The sequence below is a fragment of the Tetranychus urticae genome, chromosome 1 (genome assembly GCF_039701765.1).
Source record: "Tetranychus urticae isolate SD_2017Ah chromosome 1, NJAU_TeUrti_SD_1.0, whole genome shotgun sequence".
Taxonomy (NCBI): domain Eukaryota; kingdom Metazoa; phylum Arthropoda; class Arachnida; order Trombidiformes; family Tetranychidae; genus Tetranychus; species Tetranychus urticae.
This window is the reverse complement of record NC_142958.1, coordinates 22781767-22801193: the sequence shown is the minus strand read 5'-3', so window position 1 is coordinate 22801193 and position 19427 is coordinate 22781767. Positions and strand designations below refer to the sequence as shown.

At 33.4% G+C, this 19427-nt stretch overlaps 3 protein-coding genes across 3 annotated transcripts; all 3 read left to right on the top strand.

Annotated features, from left to right (window-relative positions):
- The first annotated feature begins 130 nt into the window (after positions 1-130).
- Positions 131-8003, top strand: LOC107362322 (MAM and LDL-receptor class A domain-containing protein 1). Its single transcript, XM_015929356.3, has 4 exons — positions 131-325; positions 1136-1276; positions 1338-7553; positions 7622-8003. The coding sequence occupies exons 1-4, from the start codon at positions 259-261 to the stop codon at positions 7879-7881; spliced, it is 6684 nt and encodes a 2227-aa protein (XP_015784842.2). The 5' UTR covers positions 131-258; the 3' UTR covers positions 7882-8003.
- Positions 8004-8570: 567 nt separating this feature from the next.
- On the top strand, positions 8571-10350 carry LOC107362325 (cathepsin B). Its single transcript, XM_015929360.3, has 4 exons — positions 8571-8899; positions 8967-9624; positions 9704-9832; positions 9926-10350. Exons 1-4 carry the CDS (start codon positions 8762-8764, stop codon positions 10000-10002), a joined length of 1002 nt encoding a protein of 333 aa, XP_015784846.1. The 5' UTR covers positions 8571-8761; the 3' UTR covers positions 10003-10350.
- A 574-nt stretch (positions 10351-10924) lies between these two features.
- On the top strand, positions 10925-12309 carry LOC149094786 (cathepsin B-like). Its single transcript, XM_015929361.3, has 4 exons — positions 10925-11093; positions 11171-11825; positions 11897-12025; positions 12103-12309. The coding sequence occupies exons 1-4, from the start codon at positions 10956-10958 to the stop codon at positions 12177-12179; spliced, it is 999 nt and encodes a 332-aa protein (XP_015784847.1). The 5' UTR covers positions 10925-10955; the 3' UTR covers positions 12180-12309.
- Positions 12310-19427: the final 7118 nt, after the last annotated feature.

Sequence of the window (19427 nt, the reverse complement as noted above, 5' to 3'; positions counted from 1 at the left end):
CTTTGATTGCTACTGTTTCAGTTGCAAAATAAAGTTCAGTTAGATTATATTGATATTATGAATTGTTTACGCCTTTGAAATATGTTGATTAGTGGATCAATTAAAAAGCCTCATCAATATATTTAGCTTCACAATTGCTCATTTTTCAACTAACAGTTATTTTAATTATTTATATTTTGATTAAGTTCCATTCAAATTAATTTGCTCATTGTTTTAATTTGCATATTTGTGTTTGAATAAACACAATCTGAACATTAAATGTTGGTTCAAATGAAGATTCACAATGTATTTACAATTTTTTTATTCACATTTTTCATCATTAAATGTAAGTACAATTTAAATTAACTTTTACATATTGATTGTGACCAAAAAGGATAATTTTTGTTGATGATTTGTATGTGCTCATTAATTTCCTCTGCCAATACACAAGATTAGTTTTTTAATGCAGGATGATTTGCTTAGCATTAGGATTTATTGAAATGTTGACCTGAAACTTCAATGATGAATAAATATATTATTAATTCAATGCTAACAACTCCACTAAAACTTAGGGATATAATTCCAGTTTGGATTAGATTGGGTTTAATTTGACTAATGTTCCTCTCATGGAAATTTATGCATCAATTTCTGGTGATTTCATAGATGTTTTTCTCTCTGATTACTACTAATTGGTAGATTAGCCGATCATCTTGCTCTGCTTTGAGATCAGAATTAATATTGGAACGAAAATTTCTGCGAAAATCAATGAAACTACAGTTGTTTATAAGGATATCGGGATAGAGCGACCTTATTTAATAAATCTACTTGTTTTGGTGTTTAATATGATATGATTTCATATCTTATGAGGCTAATAGTAATTGTGATAATTTGATTTATTATTCAATATTTTTTCAAATATTTTCTATGACAATTTTATTTGTCAATATTATCTCACCAAGGGCAACATGTCACATGACTTGCAAGCTTTTGTTTCATCAATTGAATGATGACTCTTATTTTTATTGTCAATATTGACTTTGTTTATTGTAATTTTGATTAAAATTTTGATTTCACTTGTGACAGCCGAAATTGTATAAAATTAATTTACATCCGATATGAAATTTTTAACAAATCTCTACTTTATTTATCAATTCAGGTTCAATATCAACTGATATCGATACGTTACAGTGTCACTTTACTGATGGATTTTGTAATTGGTTGAATCAAGATGAAAAATGGAAGCTCGGTGATTATACAAATGTTACCTTTGGAAGACCTGTTCGTCCTTTAGTTAAAGGTTAATCAGTTTATTAAATAATTTCCATATTTATTTACTAATAGATTGTTTTTTACTTTAGGCGGCTATGTTTATGTTAGTGATGGGCCTAACCTAAATGGTTACCAGATTTTGTCTCCAATTTTGGATCAAGATGTTGAACCATTTTGTTTATCGTTCAATTATTACATGTTTGGACCTGATGTTGGTCAACTAACGCTTAGACTGATCGACGATAATGGATCCGGTAATCAATGGGTTGAAGTAGATAATGACGTTTGGAATAGAAAAGGATCACAAGATGACGATTGGTTTACTGGAAGGTATCATTTTACATCGAAGAGAAAGACTAAAGTCAGGCTTGCTTTTGTAGCTACATCAAGCAACATTGCTCTAGGACCAATTAAAGCTAATCCAGGATCCTGCGATTATTCAAATTTATGTAACTTTGAAGACATTTCTGTATGCTTTTGGTTTATTGAACCCGATTACTCAAGCAATTTTGCTTGGTATATATCGGATGGAAAATCTTCTGAAGGAAGCTTCATATTTAAAGATGCTACAACTCAATCTGAATCTGGAAAATTTTTGAGGACTCCAAATGATGGTGCTATTGACAGTAAAAGTTTATTAACCACCAAGGTTGTATTGAATTCAGATGAAGCCAAGTGTATGAGTTTCAACTTATTCAAACCAAATAAGGATTCAGACTTGGTCGAGATAAATCTTGTCAATAATCAATCCGCAACAAGATACATTTGGACATCTGCTTCAATCAAACCTAACTCGAATTGGCAACCAGTTAGGATAAGTTTACTTGAAGATGGTGACTTTAACATATTTATTTCTGCTCATAAACATTCAAATGGAAACGATACTGCCGTTGCAATTGATGACATTCAAATTAATCCGCAATCATGTAAAAATCTAATTGATTGCTCCTTCGATGACACAAACTGTGCTTTAAGCATCACATCAGGACCACTTCTGATCGGCTTTGGTCGCTTGTCTAATGCAGAATCCTTGAATTATACCATGGATTCTTTCAAAGATAACGATCCAAATGATTTTTTCATTTACACAGATATTCCAACTACAAATCAATCTATTACATATTCATTTTCTACTCCTGCAGTTCCTAGCACTGATCTTGCGTGCTTGTCTTTCCTTTATTTCATGGAACCAATCGATTCGTTTGCTAATTATTTGTTTGAAGTAAATGTACAATCGTCTTCGGGATATAATCTTTTGAAATATGAACCTCAAGTCACCTTTGCGAAATGGACTTCTGCTGAATTTATATTATCAACTATCGAACTATATCAGATTGAGTTTAGTCTAACAACAGAATCTCGATTATTTGCTGCTTTTGATGACATCAAATTAGTTGAAGGACAATGTGGCAAGCAGCATTTAGATGAACATCCATCACCTAAAATTTACAGAAAAGATTCTTTCGATGATTTGTCCAATTGGTCAACATGGTATACCTGGAAAGTTGGAGTTTACAATTCTACCGGAGTTTATGATTCTGGACTTCCAACTGCTGATCCTTTTGGTGAAAGAAATGGTAAATATCTAGCATTGACAAACACAGGAACTCCAGTAACAGCGGAATTACATTCTCCTTATTATGAAAGCGGTTTCTATTGTCTATCAATTTGGTATTGGTGTTACACAGAAGATTATGCCCATCTTTTTGTTGTGTTGACGTCAGAAAATAATAAATCAGTTCCCATTATTAATGCGCTTTGTGATAAACAGAAACATTGGAAGTTACTTGAGGCAACTTTTAGCATGAAAGAAAAGTTCAAACTTCAATTAATTGGTGAGGTTAAAATGGGTGATATTGCATTGGATGAAATGACAATTTTTAATGGTCCTTGTTACCATGATCAAGTAATTGATGAAACTTGTACATTTGATGATGGGACTGATTGTGGCATTGATGTTGTAGCATCACCTTATTACAATTGGAAGATTGAATCAGGTTTCCAGCTATCGACACCCATGGTTGATAAATCGACCGCTACATTGAATGGAAAAGCCTTAACTCTCGATTTGTCACCTGTTCCTCAAATCAACTCGACTTCATATTTCTTTTTGGCCAACCTGGTCAAAGAAGATAGTTATTGTATTTCATTTTCATATTATATTGAAGGTGATTGTCATTTAGATATTTGGAAAACTGAGAGAGGTAATATTGAAGATTTATCCGGTCCTTTGGTGACATATGATAATAAATTTGAATCAACTTGGACTAAAGTTACGTTCCAGATTGATGGTGTTACAAAAGAGAGTGACATTGTTTTTGGTGGTACCTATTCCTCTGGTTCAACTGGTTTACTTGCTGTTGATGATTTGACAATTTCATTAGGAGAATGTATTTCATCTGTTTTGTGTGACTTTGATTCGACTTGTAATTGGGACAATCTACCCATAGGCACAACTATACCTGTCGATGGACTGGGAATATCATATAAAGTAACAACGCTTTGGCAAATCAATCCAGCTTCAATTGCCAAAGCACTTGGATATCCGAGAAAAGATCATACATATGGCCCATCTAACAACCTGGACGGCTCTTATGGATATGCTTTAATCGCTTCGATTGAGAAGGCAATTTTAGCTTCCCCTGTTATTTATCTTGATGCAAGTGAAACTATTTGCCTTCGACTTGCCTATGTTGCTGAATACCCTGGTAGTATTGAGGTTTTGGTTGAGCAACGCGAAAATGAAGCTTATATTTTCAAAAATTTACAAAGTTATGGCTCACAATCGTGGAAATATGTTGATCTTACTATTCCTTTGAGAAAGAGCCAAACTCGAATGGCTAAAGTTTATGTCGTCTCTTCTTCTGCAGGTCGATCGGCTATCGATGATGTTCTTGTTACTAAAGGTTCATGCCCAATCTCAACTGAGTTTTTTACGTGTTCCGATGGAACTAAGTTGCCTCAAACAAGTCGCTGTGATTACATTAAAGATTGTCCAAAAGGAGAAGACGAACAAAATTGTGGGAGTTGTGAGTTTAATGTTAATGCTTGTGGTTTCAAAAGTTCAGGACAAGCTGCCTGGGGTATCAGAAACTCTAACATAGCCTTGGATAAAAATCAGATTGGAATTACTACCACTGGTTCTCTGGTTAGCCCATTGATTCAACGTACTTCATCTTCATGCCACCTAACCTTTTCTTACTCTAAACCTCAATCTGACCATTTGGATGTTTCTCTTTTGATGAATTCACGTGAAATACAACTTTGGAAAAGTGATTTAATTGATGAAAAAACAGACTGGAATATTGTATCCATCGAATTGGGTCGAATCCAAAGTCCCTTCCAGGTTCTGTTTACAGGAATAACTACCTTCAGAGTTTTTGAGTATCAAAAACTTTCAATAGATTATGTTAGATTGGTTAATTGTGGATACGAAACTATTGAAACTAAAGATCCTGATTTGTTTTCATGCTCAAATGGTCAGAAAATTGCTTCAAATAGAGTATGTGATGCTTCCTTCGATTGTGAAATGGGCGAAGATGAAGAAAACTGTGATAATCAAGTCTTTTCTTTTGAACACAATGAATTATTTCCTTGGTTCAATGCTGCCAATGTATCTAATTCAAAATATGAATGGATTGTCACTACAGGAGTGGGAACTATTTCCTTGAAACCTACCCTTGACCATACAAGAAGACTGCCCAGTGGTTCATATGCATTTCTATACGAAAAAAATGACCAACACAATAGCAAAAGTATAAATTCCCTTATGGGTCCAGAGCTGATCAAAACAGAAGGATGTAAAATTAGTTTCTACTATTACCTATCATCGAAATCACCTAATTCATCCCAAATCAATATCTATGCAAGTAACTCTGATGATAAAGTCCTTCTAGAAACAGTAAACGATTTATCAGATTTTGGTTTTAAGCGTGTAATGATCGCCTTGGATTCCGTTATTAAACCGCCTTACAGAGTTTCAATTGAAGGTGTTTTGGATTCAAATAAAGAATCATCTTTGATAGCTATTGATGACATTTCATTTAACTCTGCCTGTTATGGTAAAAGTAAAAGCAAACCATCACCTATTCCTCAACCTGGACCTGGACCTGATAAAAATTGTAAAGGAAATGAATTTTACTGTGAAGCTGATAAAAAGTACATTGATATTGAGAATACTTGTGATTACATAAATGATTGTTCTGACGGAGCTGATGAAAAAAACTGTGGCTCTTGTGATTTTGTTGATGGTTTGTGTGGCTGGAGAAACGAAGGATCAAATCTTTGGTTACCAATTAATCGTTCAACAGCTGAACAAGAAGGATTTCCGAATCAAATCTCAAATCCTAGCACATTTTTGATTGCTACAAGTTCGCCATCAGGTGGTTCAGTTGCAATTAGATCACCATTATTAGGAAAGACAAGTTCAATTTGTTTGTTCAAATTTAAATATCATCTTTCAGATCAAACAAAACTTAGTGTTAGAAAAAGACAAGAAAATTCCTTGGTATCCAAAACGATTGTGGAATTATTGCATGATGGACCAGATTCTTCTGAATGGGTTGATGATCAATTGGAATTGAATTCACTTGATTATATTCAATTTGTTCTCGATTCTCGGCCTTCTGATCGATTCTTTTTGTCCACTGGTCTAAGTAACTTCAACCTTTTATATTGTGACCCCAGTAAAGTCAATTTTGATGCATTTAATTGTAATTTTGATACAAACACTTGTGGCTGGACTGATGCAGGCTCCAAGGACCTCTCTTGGAAGCTGATAACTAACACTAGTTTCACTGGCGATGAAAAGACTAAATTTGGTTTTGGTAAATACAGTAATCAAGAACATCCATCTTTCATCAATCTTGACATCAATCATGATCATGAAGTGAATTTAATCCGAACTTTAACTTCACCATGGCAATATGCTACCGATGTATTTTGTTTCTCATTTGACTATCGTTTATTAGCATTTGCTGAAACAGACCTCAGTTTAGTTATCGAAACTCCAGGTGGTATAATGAGAACCTTATTCATGAAGAACAGTCAGCCCAATTATGGATGGAATCAAGCAAAAGTAACAATTAAGAATGTTTACGAGTTTCGTTTAACCTTTAAAGTTGAGATGGGTTCAAATGCAGGAGATAATGTCATTTCTCTGGATAATTTCAAACTTTCAACCGAATCATGTGCTTTTCATCAAGCTTCTTGCGATTTCTCAACTGGTACATGTGATTGGGTGAACGAGGGATGGACAATTGTACAAAAACAAATAGTACAATCGGCTGATGGACAAACAAGAAACTATTATTTACGCAACACTGGCAATAAAGGGGCAAAATTGACATTGAATAGTTTCGATGAAGCTGAATCTTCTAGATGTTTGTCTTTTTGGTATTCTCATACATTTAATGTCTCTTCTGAGCTCCAGATTAATTCACTTAAAGGAGATAAAATTGTTTCGTCTGAAATTGTTCCCCATCATGAGATGGCTAATGTTTGGAGTTATTACGCATCTTCTGTAATGATTAAAAAGGATTATAAAATTTCTATTGAAGCTAAACCATTAGGAACTTTTGATTCAGTTTATCTTGATGATATTACATTGTATAATGAACCTTGTGATAATCCAGGAAACTGTGATTTTGATTTTGATTCATGTGGTTGGCAAAACATAAATAACGCTAAATGGAGACGTAACATTGGAGTGACCCCATCAACGGACAACTCATTAGCTGACCAGTTAAATTTTGCTTTAAGAGGCTGGTTTTTATTTGTCCGAATGAATGAGTTAGTCCATGGAAATTTGGCAACATTGGAAAGTATAAGGTTAATCCAAACTCCTCCAGTCTGTTTAACATTTAATTATCTCTTCACTTCTGGTCAGTCCAATGAAGCCAAAATCACAATCAAATCTGTTGATTTACAAAAAGATTCAACTTCAAGAATAGATGAAATAGTTGATGATGGTACAATCGAATGGATGAATTTTGAAAAGACAATCAGATCAGGTTATGCATTTAAAATTTTGTTAATCGCATCCGCAAGGACCAATGCATCTGGTGATATAGCGATCGATGATATTAAATTTACTCCTGGAAAATGTGCAAATGATATAGAAACAACAACAGAACAATTAACGACACATCAAACAAGTGTAATCACTGAAGATACTCGACATCCAACTCAGCCTACGGTCACTCCTTTGCCAATTACAATTCCAGAAGATACCAAATCCAATTCAACTTCAAATCACGCACTTTCGTACTTAACCGCTAATGCTTTATTAATCCTTATGAAACAAAGTAAGTTAAGTCTAGTTAATGATCGATTAAAGTTTACTGATTTACTTTTATTTTTCTTCATATTTTAGATGCACATATAATTGTTGGGATTATCGCTGTTGTTTGCATGATACTTTTACCAATGGCATTTGTTATTCGTCATCTACTGAAACCAACCAAATCTTATCGACCTGATACTAATATAGCTATGGATAACAAAGTTTACGACATCTATTCAGGATCTGGTCATTCTTCAACAAATGATGAAATGTATGAAAACATTGACAATGAATTGAGTTCATCTTTACAATTTGAGATGAAAAAAATTGCTGAAAGTGAAGGACTTTGATATTATTGTAAAATTTTCACTACTTCGTGACATGTAAATATTATGCTAAAACACCTAAAAGTTTATAAAAAAAAGTTGAATCTTTCATTCGCGAAAAAAGACAATTAAAAATTTTAAATCAATTTTTCTTTATTTTTTCTGATCTTACCCAAGGAAATACTTCCCCAGTAGAGACCAAGTGTTTACGGTAACTGTTTATTTGGTTAACAGTAGAGTTTTTCGACCGAAATAAGGCCATGAGGGAAACGGCTTTTGATCGAGAGGAACAGAATAAATATACCTGGTGAAAGAAGTTAACCTCGCCTAAGTTTGATAAGTAGACCTCATATGCTCTTCCAAATGTCAGCATGCAACGCCCGTGTATACAAATACGACAAAATAAAGATAAAATTTAGTGCACATAAGTCAACCTTAATAAAAAGTCCCAATTTCAATATGCGAACAATGGAACAATGCGAATCATCGATGATATTGCTAGCTTAATTGTAAGACTATGAAATCATCAAGATATTATTTGAAGAGAACTTTGTTGGTAATCAAAAAGTAATAAGGTTTAATTGTGATTAAATTGATTGATTTTTATTTATCTGTTCATTTGCAACCATTATAATTTATTCAGATCATTATCATACCTAAAACACATAGAGAACGTATCTTGAGCTCTATAAGGATTTTAAACGTTAGGTTGAAATCAGAAATCAAATTATGATAAACAGTTTATGAGAAGGTCAAAAATCAGGGAATATTAAACCATTGTTAATGTTAGATAATTTTGTAATAAATGATCTATATTCATGTTGATTTTGTATATAAAGCTCGATGAAAACAGCAATCGACACATTAAACAAATCATTCTTTTCTCGAGTTTAACTCTGGCAAAATGAAGTCTTTAATTGTTCTCATTGCTTTACTTGGTGCTGCTTATGGAGCAAGCCAACGTCTCTTCCTTGAACCAGGCTTGGATCCAATGTCTGATGAAATGATTAACCGAATCAATTCACTTGGAACAACATGGAAAGTAAGTAAATTATCTTCTTGAATCATTTTTCTAACAAAGATCTTCGTCATATTATACAACGTTTTAGGCTGGAAGAAACTTTGAAGATTTACCATTCGAACACGTGAAAAGGCTTTTTGGAGCGAAAAAGAGTGGACGCAAATTACCTCGAATTCACCATGAAATTGATGGAGATTTACCAGCAAGTTTCGATGCTCGAAAAGCTTGGCCAAATTGTAGTTCAATTGGTTTTATTCGTGATCAAGGAAGTTGCGGTTCTTGTTGGGCTTTTGGTACAGTTGAAGCCATGTCTGACAGGATTTGTATTGCTTCAAAGGGATCAGTTCAAGTTGAGTTGTCGACTGAAGATGTACTTACTTGTTGCGGTGATTCTTGTGGTGGTGGATGCGGTGGTGGTTTTCCTGAAGCTGCTTGGGACTATTACCAAACTGAGGGTATCGTTTCTGGTGGTTTATACCATGGTGAAGGTTGCCAACCCTACTCAATTGCTCCATGTGAACATCATGTAAAAGGACCTCGACCTGCTTGCACTGAACAAGATACTCCTCAATGCTCTAAAAAGTGTGTTTCAGGCTATCAAAAGTCATTCAAACAGGACAAACATTATGGTAAAAGGGTTTATTCTGTTTCATCTGACCCTAAACAAATCATGAAAGAAATCATGACCAATGGTCCAGTATCGTCTTCTTTTAGTGGTTATTCTGATTTCCTAACATACAAATCAGGTTAGTTTTGATTCTTGTTTGTTTGTATAATTCAATTTTCAACTCATTCGCACACATTTAATTTTCCTTTGACAATTAGGAGTTTACCAAAGACATTCTGAGGATTTTATTGGTGGTCATGCTATACGAATTCTTGGTTGGGGAACTGAAAACGGTGTTGACTATTGGCTTGTTGCCAACTCCTGGAACACTGATTGGGGTGAAAACGGTTAGTTATTATTTTTTCATCTTTCTTCAATAAGGTTAACCGTATCAACTATTATCTATTAACTGCATTGTTTCTGCTAACATTTGATAACAGGTTACTTCAAGATCAGACGAGGAAACAATGAATGTGAAATTGAAGATGGTGTTCTCGGTGGTCTACCAAGATTGTAAACGTTCACTATTCAATTCACAGATTGGATAAAGACCTGCAATTAGTGCCTTCCTAACCAGACTTTAAATCGGATTAATGCAATAGTATTTCATCGTTCAACGCATATTTCATATACTTTAAAAATCTGTAGCTTCAATTATTGTTACCAATCAGATACGTAGTCAGTTGATGTTTTGCATTAACAATACAAATAAATATTGATGTAACATCTTCATAAATGTTACAATGTAATCTAATCGGTAATTGAGTGGAATAGTTTCACTTAGTTTTCATATAAATGTCCAAATAAAACGAAAACACTTTTCTTGAAAATCCAACACAATAAAGAGTTAATTATTATAATATAAGCGTCATGATTCAACCATTACTATTCGTTTATCACTTTGGTCGCTTTGGATTCAAATAAGTGTTCGACTCACAATGACAGTGTTACTTTAAATTTTAAATACAAATGAGTCGAGATGAAATTATATCTGGCGAACTGTACGTGTTTAGTCTGGCCATCTTAAGACAGTCTCATAACAATATGATACAGCAATGATAAATGAACTCCGCGACAAGATTATACCACGAATCGACTCATCTACTATATTTTAATGTAGATGTTAATGATTTGAAAGTGATTGTATTCTGATTGAATAGATCATGATCGATCTGTTTATTTCCTAGTGATTTCATTGTTTAGACAATTGTTCAGACAATTAACAAATGAATCTAGATTAAGCATTTTCCTAAAATCCATAATAGATTTGCTCTTTGGAAAGTTATCAGAAATAAATTATAAACAGTTTATGAGAAGGTCAAAAATCAGGAAATATTAAACAATTGTTGATAAAAAATTCATTATCAAATTATCTATATTCATCATTGTTTTTAATGTATAAAAGCTCGGTGTAAACATCAACCGATTCACTAAACAAATTATCGTTTGTTGTAGTTTAAACTCAACAAAATGCAGTCTTTAATCGTTCTTGTTGCTCTGCTTGGTGCTGCTTATGGAGCGAACCAACGTCTCTTCCTTGAATCAGGATTGGACCCGATGTCTGATGTAATGATCAACAAAATCAATTCACTCGGAACAACATGGAAAGTAAGTGAATTATTTTATTGCTATTTACCGATGTATAATAATATTAATGAATCTTGCCATATGAAACAACCTTTTAGGCCGGTAAAAACTTTGAAGATTTACCAATTGAACACGTAAAAAGGCTTCTTGGGGCAAAAAAGAGTGGACGCAAATTACCTCAAATTTATCATGAAATCGATGGAGATTTACCAGAAAGCTTTGATGCTCGAACAGCTTGGCCAAATTGTAGTTCAATCAGCTTCATTCGTGATCAAGGAAGTTGTGGTTCTTGTTGGGCTTTTGGTTCAGTTGAAGCAATGTCTGATAGGATTTGTATTGCTTCAAAGGGATCACTTCAAGTTGAAATTTCAGCTGAAGATGTTCTTGCCTGTTGTGACTCTTGTGGTGATGGATGTAATGGTGGTTATCCCGAATCTGCTTGGGAATACTACGAATCTGATGGTGTAGTTTCTGGTGGTTTATACCAGGGTCAAGGTTGCCAACCCTACTCAATTGCTCCATGTGAACATCATGTAAAAGGACCTCGACCTGCTTGCTCTGAACAAGATACTCCTCAATGCTCAAACAAGTGTGTCTCAAGCTACTCAAAGTCATTCAAACAGGACAAACATTATGGTCGAAAAACTTATTCTGTTTCATCCGACCCTAAGCAAATCATGAAAGAAATCATGACCAATGGTCCAGTAACAGCTGCTTTTACCGTTTACGCTGATTTCCCAACATACAAATCAGGTTAGTTTCTTTACCTTTAAATATGTGCTTTCGCTCATTCACACACATTTCATTTTCCTACGGATAATTAGGAGTTTACCAAAGACATTCTTATGATGAACTTGGTGGCCATGCTATTCGAATCCTTGGTTGGGGAACTGAAAACGGTGTTGACTATTGGCTTGTTGCCAACTCCTGGAACACCGATTGGGGAGACAAAGGTAATTAACAATATTTCTTATCTTTACTCGATAAAATTGAACAATAGTTAACTGTATTGTTTCGACGTTTGTAACAGGTTACTTCAAGATCAAACGAGGAAATGATGAATGTGGAATTGAAGACGAGATTGTCGCTGGTCTACCAAAATTGTAAACGATTACCATTCCATCAATTTACAAATTGGATCTAAGATCTACAATTAATGCCTTCACAATCAGAATTTAATACTTTAGTATTTCATTGTTCAACCCATATTTAATAAATAAACTCAAGCTTTATAAAATCTGTATTTACAATTATTGTTACCAATCAGATACGTAGTCAGTTGATGTTTTGAATTAACAATACAAATAAATATTGATGTAACATCTTCATAAATGTTACAATGTAATCTAATCGGTAATTGAGTGGAATAGTTCCACAAGTCAATTTTCATATAAATGTCCAAATAAAATATAAACGCTCGTCTTGAAAATCCAACACAATAAAAGTAAAATTATAAATGCCATGATTCAACCATTCCTATTCTTATATCACTCGCGTCGCTTTGAGTTCAAATAAGTGTCCAATTCATGACTTAAACTGCAACATTAACATCAACTGGCTCACAATGATAATGTTACTTAAGATTTTTAAATACAAATAAGTCGAGATGAAATTATATCTGAACTTTACGTGTTTTATGCAGGATATCTTAAGACAGTCTCAAAACAATGATAAATGAAGTCTGAAATTAGATTATAACACGAATCGACTCATCGAAATGTTAATGATTTGAAAGTAATTGTATTTTATTCTGATTGAATAGATCATGATCGATCTGTTTATTTCCTAGTGGATTTCATTGTTTAGACAATCGTTTGCGAACAAATGAGTCTAGATTAAGCAATTTCCTAAAATCCATAATAGATTTGCTCTTTGGAAAGTTATCAGAAATCAATTGATTAACGTATGTAAAGTAAAAATGGAAATGATTTTTGAATTGGATTACCTTAAGATGCACTAATTGGATTAGCATAAAATTTTCAACATATGTTCTTTAACAATTTTTGAGTAAAAAAGAGGGAAAATCAAGGCAATATTTGCACCAGAACTCAAGATGTTGAAGTTGAAGCAAAATGAAGTTTTCGAAATTTTTGCGAACATCTACGGAAGTTTGAAGGCAAATCAGCGCGAAGTGAAATTGTCGCTAAATTTATTGCTGCTGGTGTACCAACTACCACTGCATATCTTCAATATGCTAAGTTAAGTATTGGAAACAGTGGTAGGAAACCAGGATCAGGATTATCGGCCTCTAAATTCAATAATTCAAATGTGAAAAAAATGGTTGTCGATTAAGTTCTCTGTGGTTATGCTGCTGTTGCAAGAGCTATCGGAATGAGCAAACCAACAGCTAAAAGTTATATCGAACTAGCTGAAATCAAAATTGCAAAGAGAAAAAAGTGCCAAAAAAAGAAAAGTTTTTTCAGAACAAAAGCAACGACCAAAAACACGGATTCGTCGACTTAGGATGGAGATTGGTGATCAGGAATTGATTTTGGACGATGAGAGTTACTTCGATTTGGAAGGCTTCAATTTCTATGGTTTTCGATCGTTGTGCATTCAAGGCATTGGAAAACTGTCCTGATGATGTTAAGTATCGTCAAAAATCGAAATTTGGCCTCGAGATCCTCAACATCCAACCATTTTCGAATTAGAAAAAAGGCAAGACATGGTACCGCGAACAAAAGATGGATGTGTCCCTATTGCGATCAAGTAATTAGTACCAGGAAATCAACATGACATTTCAAAGACATTTAAACCACCGAAAAGATGAACCACATTTATGTTGCAAAAAAAGACTCGAAGGTGAGCCGGATATAAATAAGGAAGCCCAGCGGAAACCTGTTCAAGTAATGCCTTAATAAAAAGTTGTTTTTTGCATGAATTAAATCTTTCATTGCCATTTAGTTATTTCATAATAAAACGGTATTATATAATAATAAATTAATATTATAAATTTATGATTTCAATTTGGCAACTTGTATAAATAAAATACGTAACAGTTTTTTGGTTGTGACACTCTCGGTGGATCCAATCACGGCAAATGACACAGACGTCCATTTTTTAGATGAATCATCTTTTATGTAGCAAACTGCTACTCTGCCCTTGTTTTTTTCTTCCATTGCCATGGCTTTTTGCAAAATAGGGAAATCAGGATTTACCAATAGAGACAATTCAGTTCTACCTAAATTATTGGCCTCAGCAACTTTGATGACTGAATCACTGATTTTCTTAACTTTTTTGGACTTCGAATCTGTTTTGTTTTTGTAAGAATATATTTTATGTAGTTCCTAGCCAGTTCACTGGGGGCTCGTAAAAACTGTTGTTGTTGTTGTAAGATGGAAGTAACTGCTAATGCTAAAAACAACCCGCAGTCATTACCATTATTTTTTATTGGACAATCTGATGACGAGATAAAAGACCATTTTGCAAATTATATTAGTGGGATAAATTTCATCATGATGTGAATGTGCTTTACTAGTTTCATTTTGTTTTATGTTGCTGATTTGTTAAGCGTTTCGGGCAAAAAATGTTGATCCTTTTTTCGTCACAAGTATCTTTTTAATTATCATTTTTAACTTTGAGTTCACGCACTGGAGAATTGTAATCTTTTGGGACACTGTTTGAGAAGTTGTGCTCTTTTATTTTTGCTAGAGTTGAAGGTAAAGTTGCATGGAAATTTCTAGCCCTTTTGCTATTTCCATGGGGTCTTGGAGATACACAGCCAGGATCACCCGAGTAATAAATAATTCCTAATGGGCACAGTAAACTTAACTTTAGTAAATTCTTTTGTAGTTTTTCTTTTTTCTTTTTTTTCTATCAACAACAGCATAATACCTAATGATAACCAAAGAAATGGTTTTACTTTTGTACTTACTCGATGCCACATGAAGATGTCCACATTAATATTATCGAATTTAGACAATTTATAGATGTAGCATTGGCTGATGGTTTGCATTTCATCGCTTTTAAGTACTGCAAAACTTTTTCTTCACTCGGTTCATAATCAGAAAAACATATAAATGACATTTTTCACTTTTAAATTAACAATAAACCACTATACGAAAAAACGCTATCTTAACCATAAATAAATCCGGTGCAAAAAAATTGTTTCGGATAGTAGCGTCCTCTATTGAGTTTTAAAAAAACTAAAAAGTTAGTATCCCATGCATATATTCATTGCCTTCTATTTATCTGTTGGTCTAAACTTTGTCTAATTTCTAAGTATTAATTAAGTTTTTAATGTTTTTTTTTGTTGTGCTAGATTTCAGTCATTTTTGGTATTTTGGCCAGATTTTGGTATTTAGTGAGACCCATACAAAGGACGGTTTTTTGTGGGTTCTTTTCATTTTGGTTTTTGACGTCAATTGTGGGCTTAAGTGTGTACCAGGAAGCGTTGTTACCTATTACCGAAGTCAACGTGGTGGCTTTACGTTGGAGACATATGCGAGTGATGTTCTGAGAAAAAAAGGAAAGAGATAAAACTTTTGGAGTGGCTACAACCAGCAAAAGTGGTGCTGAACTCTATCACGCAAATGACAACAAAACCGTGTGGCCAAAAAATGCAAAAAAGTCTTGATATCTTCAACCGAAATTTCATGAGCAGACTTTTCTCAGTAGAATACGCTGCGTTACATGGCTATAAAGGACACATATTTTTGACTAAAATGTTCAAATTCCATCCAATTTAGAGTACTTTTTTTCTTTAATTGTTAATACTTTTGTCTTAATTATTTGTTGATCGCTAATTGGCTTATGTTGACCATATTTTGGTGATGCATGGAATTAAGGACACTTGTTTTTTCGGCGATAAATATTGGGTTAGAGGACATTTTTGTGTTATTTTTCCATTGTTAACGATAGATATATGTTGTTAGACCCTAGTTCTATAATTCTTGCGAAGTATTTCAATATAAATTAACTTGTGCAATGGTGAAGGCAAAGGCTTGACTGAACGAGAGATAGATAATTGCTTATCGTGGTCAAGGATTATCGACTAGAGTGATTGCTGAGAAGGTTGGAAAGTGTTGTGCTCAATTTAATCAAAAATCCTGATCAATACAACCAAACAAGTCGAAAAGGACCTGCTTTCAAGTTACGTGATCGTGATAATCGCCAAGTTCTTCGACTATTAACTAATAATAAAATGCTATGTGGTGAAGTAGCAAAGGAAATTGGTACTGATTGTCATCGAACAACCATTTATCGAGCGCCATTATGAGCATTTGTAGCAGCTGTATCGTTAGAGAATCAGGCAATTACGGATCTCCGTTCGGATTGCCGAAGAATTGATCTCCATCTTATAGTGCGAAGCTTTTAAGTACCATCAAAATCGCTTACGTCGATTCAAGTTATAGGTAAATTAAATTGGAGACGAGAGTGACCAGTAAACTAAAAAACCAAAAAACTAAATATATTTTATACAAAAGATTATTAAAATTATAATAGGCATTTACTCATGGTGCAGATTTAAAGCCATTTTTCGCAACTATGAGTCACAGCCAAACAGAATGGGTCTTTTCATGCAAAAATACATCTAAATCATTTCTCTCATAAATTCTTATTTTAGGCGAAAATAGTTTTCTGCCTTTCATATAAGTGTCCAAAAAAAATAAAAAAAAATTTTAAAAAATTCAACGCAATTAAGATAGAATTGTAAGGGGTAGAAACATCCGTATGGCTATTTTTCGAGCTAAGCCAATGCATCTGACTCGGCTTAAGACTGGTGGGAGCTTCGGAAAACTACAAAACAACTTACTTTAGTCGACAATTAACTTGATTTTAATCTTAGATTAGCTTTAATTAACAAGAGAAAGGAATATCAGTCAGCATAATCAAATAAAACAAGTTGATCCATGGAAAATGGATTTTTTGAAGATGTTTTAAGGTTATTTCAAAATTGAAAGTCGGTTCATTTTTGTTATGATACTTTGATTTGTATAAAAATTAGATCAAATGATCATCTCTATTCGGTCCATTGGATGACTTCGGTACATGATCTTTCAGTGATCTCCATTGTCTCTCAATATTCTGTGTATGGACATTTTTGTTATTAGGGTTAAGAAAATTCTTAGAATGGTTAACAGTATCATAAGCGTAGAAATTGTATTGGTCTAAATTCTTATAGCTTTTCCAACAGTCGGGGTAAATTGTTGTTCCTGGCAAAATGTTATTTTTAATTACATCAATCAGAGTTTTTTCATCCCTTTTGTCAACAATTTCTGCGAATTTTGCTTTCGATTCCCGTTCTATACCGCCAAAGATCCAAACTTGTCTTTTTTGATTTGACGATAAGCGTCCACTATTGTATTTGCGTTTATATATCATAGTCTCATCGTTTTTACTACTTTACCCGTACCATCTATCATTTGTTTATTCTTATTCAATATATTGTAGCATACCTATGCAAAGCAGCAAAAATAGTTAAAAAATATTTAAAATAGTTGTCATAATTTACTTACCATTCTTATCATTTGAAAATGCTGTGAGACAGTTTTCTCATTGATCCCTAGATCCATTGATGTAACTTTGATTGATTTGTTTAGACACCAACAAAAGATGAGTTTTAGGTTAGTAAAAATTGTCAATTTGCAGCTTTCGAAGATAGTTCCTTTCGTCCAATTTATTTGTTTCCTATACTTCCTACAAACAAAATCTTTCCCTAACATTGATAGTTTTATAGCACTTAGAACCATCATTCCATCACAATCAGGCTTAATACACTTTTTTGGATGTTCATCGGGGATAAGTTTTGGAATCGATGATATACTGCAAACCGAGAACCGAATCATTTGGGGAAACCATGACTGAATCGAAGTTAGTAAAATTGAGTTTGGTTATTTGAGAAATTTCGAAAAAGAAACTAGATTTACAAAAACTCGAACTGAAATGAATTCTCGAATGCCAATTGGGCCATTTATATATTCCTCTTGTTAATTAAAGCTAATCTAAGATTACGGTTATAGATTAAGATTATCTTACCGATAGAATTATACACTCTTGGCAATAAGTTTGAGGACAGCAGATTTTTCTGAATATTTCAACTATTTGATCCAATTAGTGGGCTAATCCATTTTTTTTTCTTAGATTATTAAATTTTAAGAAATTTTGAGTCAGAAATCATGCGACTTGGAAGGCTAATAAGTATTGATTGGATTAAAAATCGAAAATACGTTTTAAACATATGGCAAAAATTATGAGGACAGAATTTTAATCTCTAACAGGTCGGCACCAGATGACAATAAATGGTTGAATATGGTCAGAATCACTCAGAAATATCCATTCACTCAGTTACCATCAATCAGTGCTCAACCAATTCATCAATTTTCAATTTTTTTCGAATTTTCGTGTTTTTTTCATCTAATTACACCTAATCACCTAATTTTTTAACTTAAAATACGTAATTCTTCATCGACTTTCAATTGATACTAACCAGTAAACAAGCAATCATTTCACAGAAAAATTATTCAAAAAAAACTACTGTCCTCAAACTTATTGCCAGGAGTGTATATTCCAATATTCAACAATTTCTATTCTTATACCACTCTGATCGCTTTGAGTTAAAATAGTTAATCGCTTCATGGCTTCAATTTAAACTCTATAAACTATCTTCAGTAACTGACTCATCAAGATTACCCTGCTTAAGACGTTTAAATCGAAATAAGTCGATTGAAAGTTTGAACTGGTGAGCTGTGCATATTTTAGGCCGGCCATCTTAGGATCTAAATTTTCTAGAAACTTCAATTTTGTCCACTGTGGACTTCCCTGTCATCCTTTCTAAAACGATGTAAATGAAAAAGTTACGATTAAACTGATATAAGATATAAGATGCACCCAATAAATTTTATTGTTGTGCAATAAAAAGTGCACTTCAATAAAAAACGAATACAAATCCTCATAGAAAAGTATACAAATTTTTCTAAAAAAACGATAAAATGCCGAAATCGAAAGGTGGGTAGCAAATTTCGCTGTATTGGTCTTCGAGAAGGTCTAGTCTACCGATAGCTACCAATGAATTCTCGATATCAATTGATCAGACCTTGGACATCCCGTGTGAGGTTAATAAAGATAACCTTAGAGCAAAAGAAACAAACGTATCTGCATCAGGATAACAATATGATACATCAGTGATAAATAAACTCCGTCACGATTCCCAGTCTCATTTCAACAAGAATTGACTCATTGAGATTATGATGATTAGAAGTAACTGGATTTAGTTCTGATTATGAATAAATTGATGAAATAATTGTTTATTTCCTAATGATTACAATTAGTGATTATGATAGATTAAGCATTTGCCTAACATCTCATAAAGGCTTATCGGAGAGTTATGGAGAGTTATCAGACATCGTTTGATTA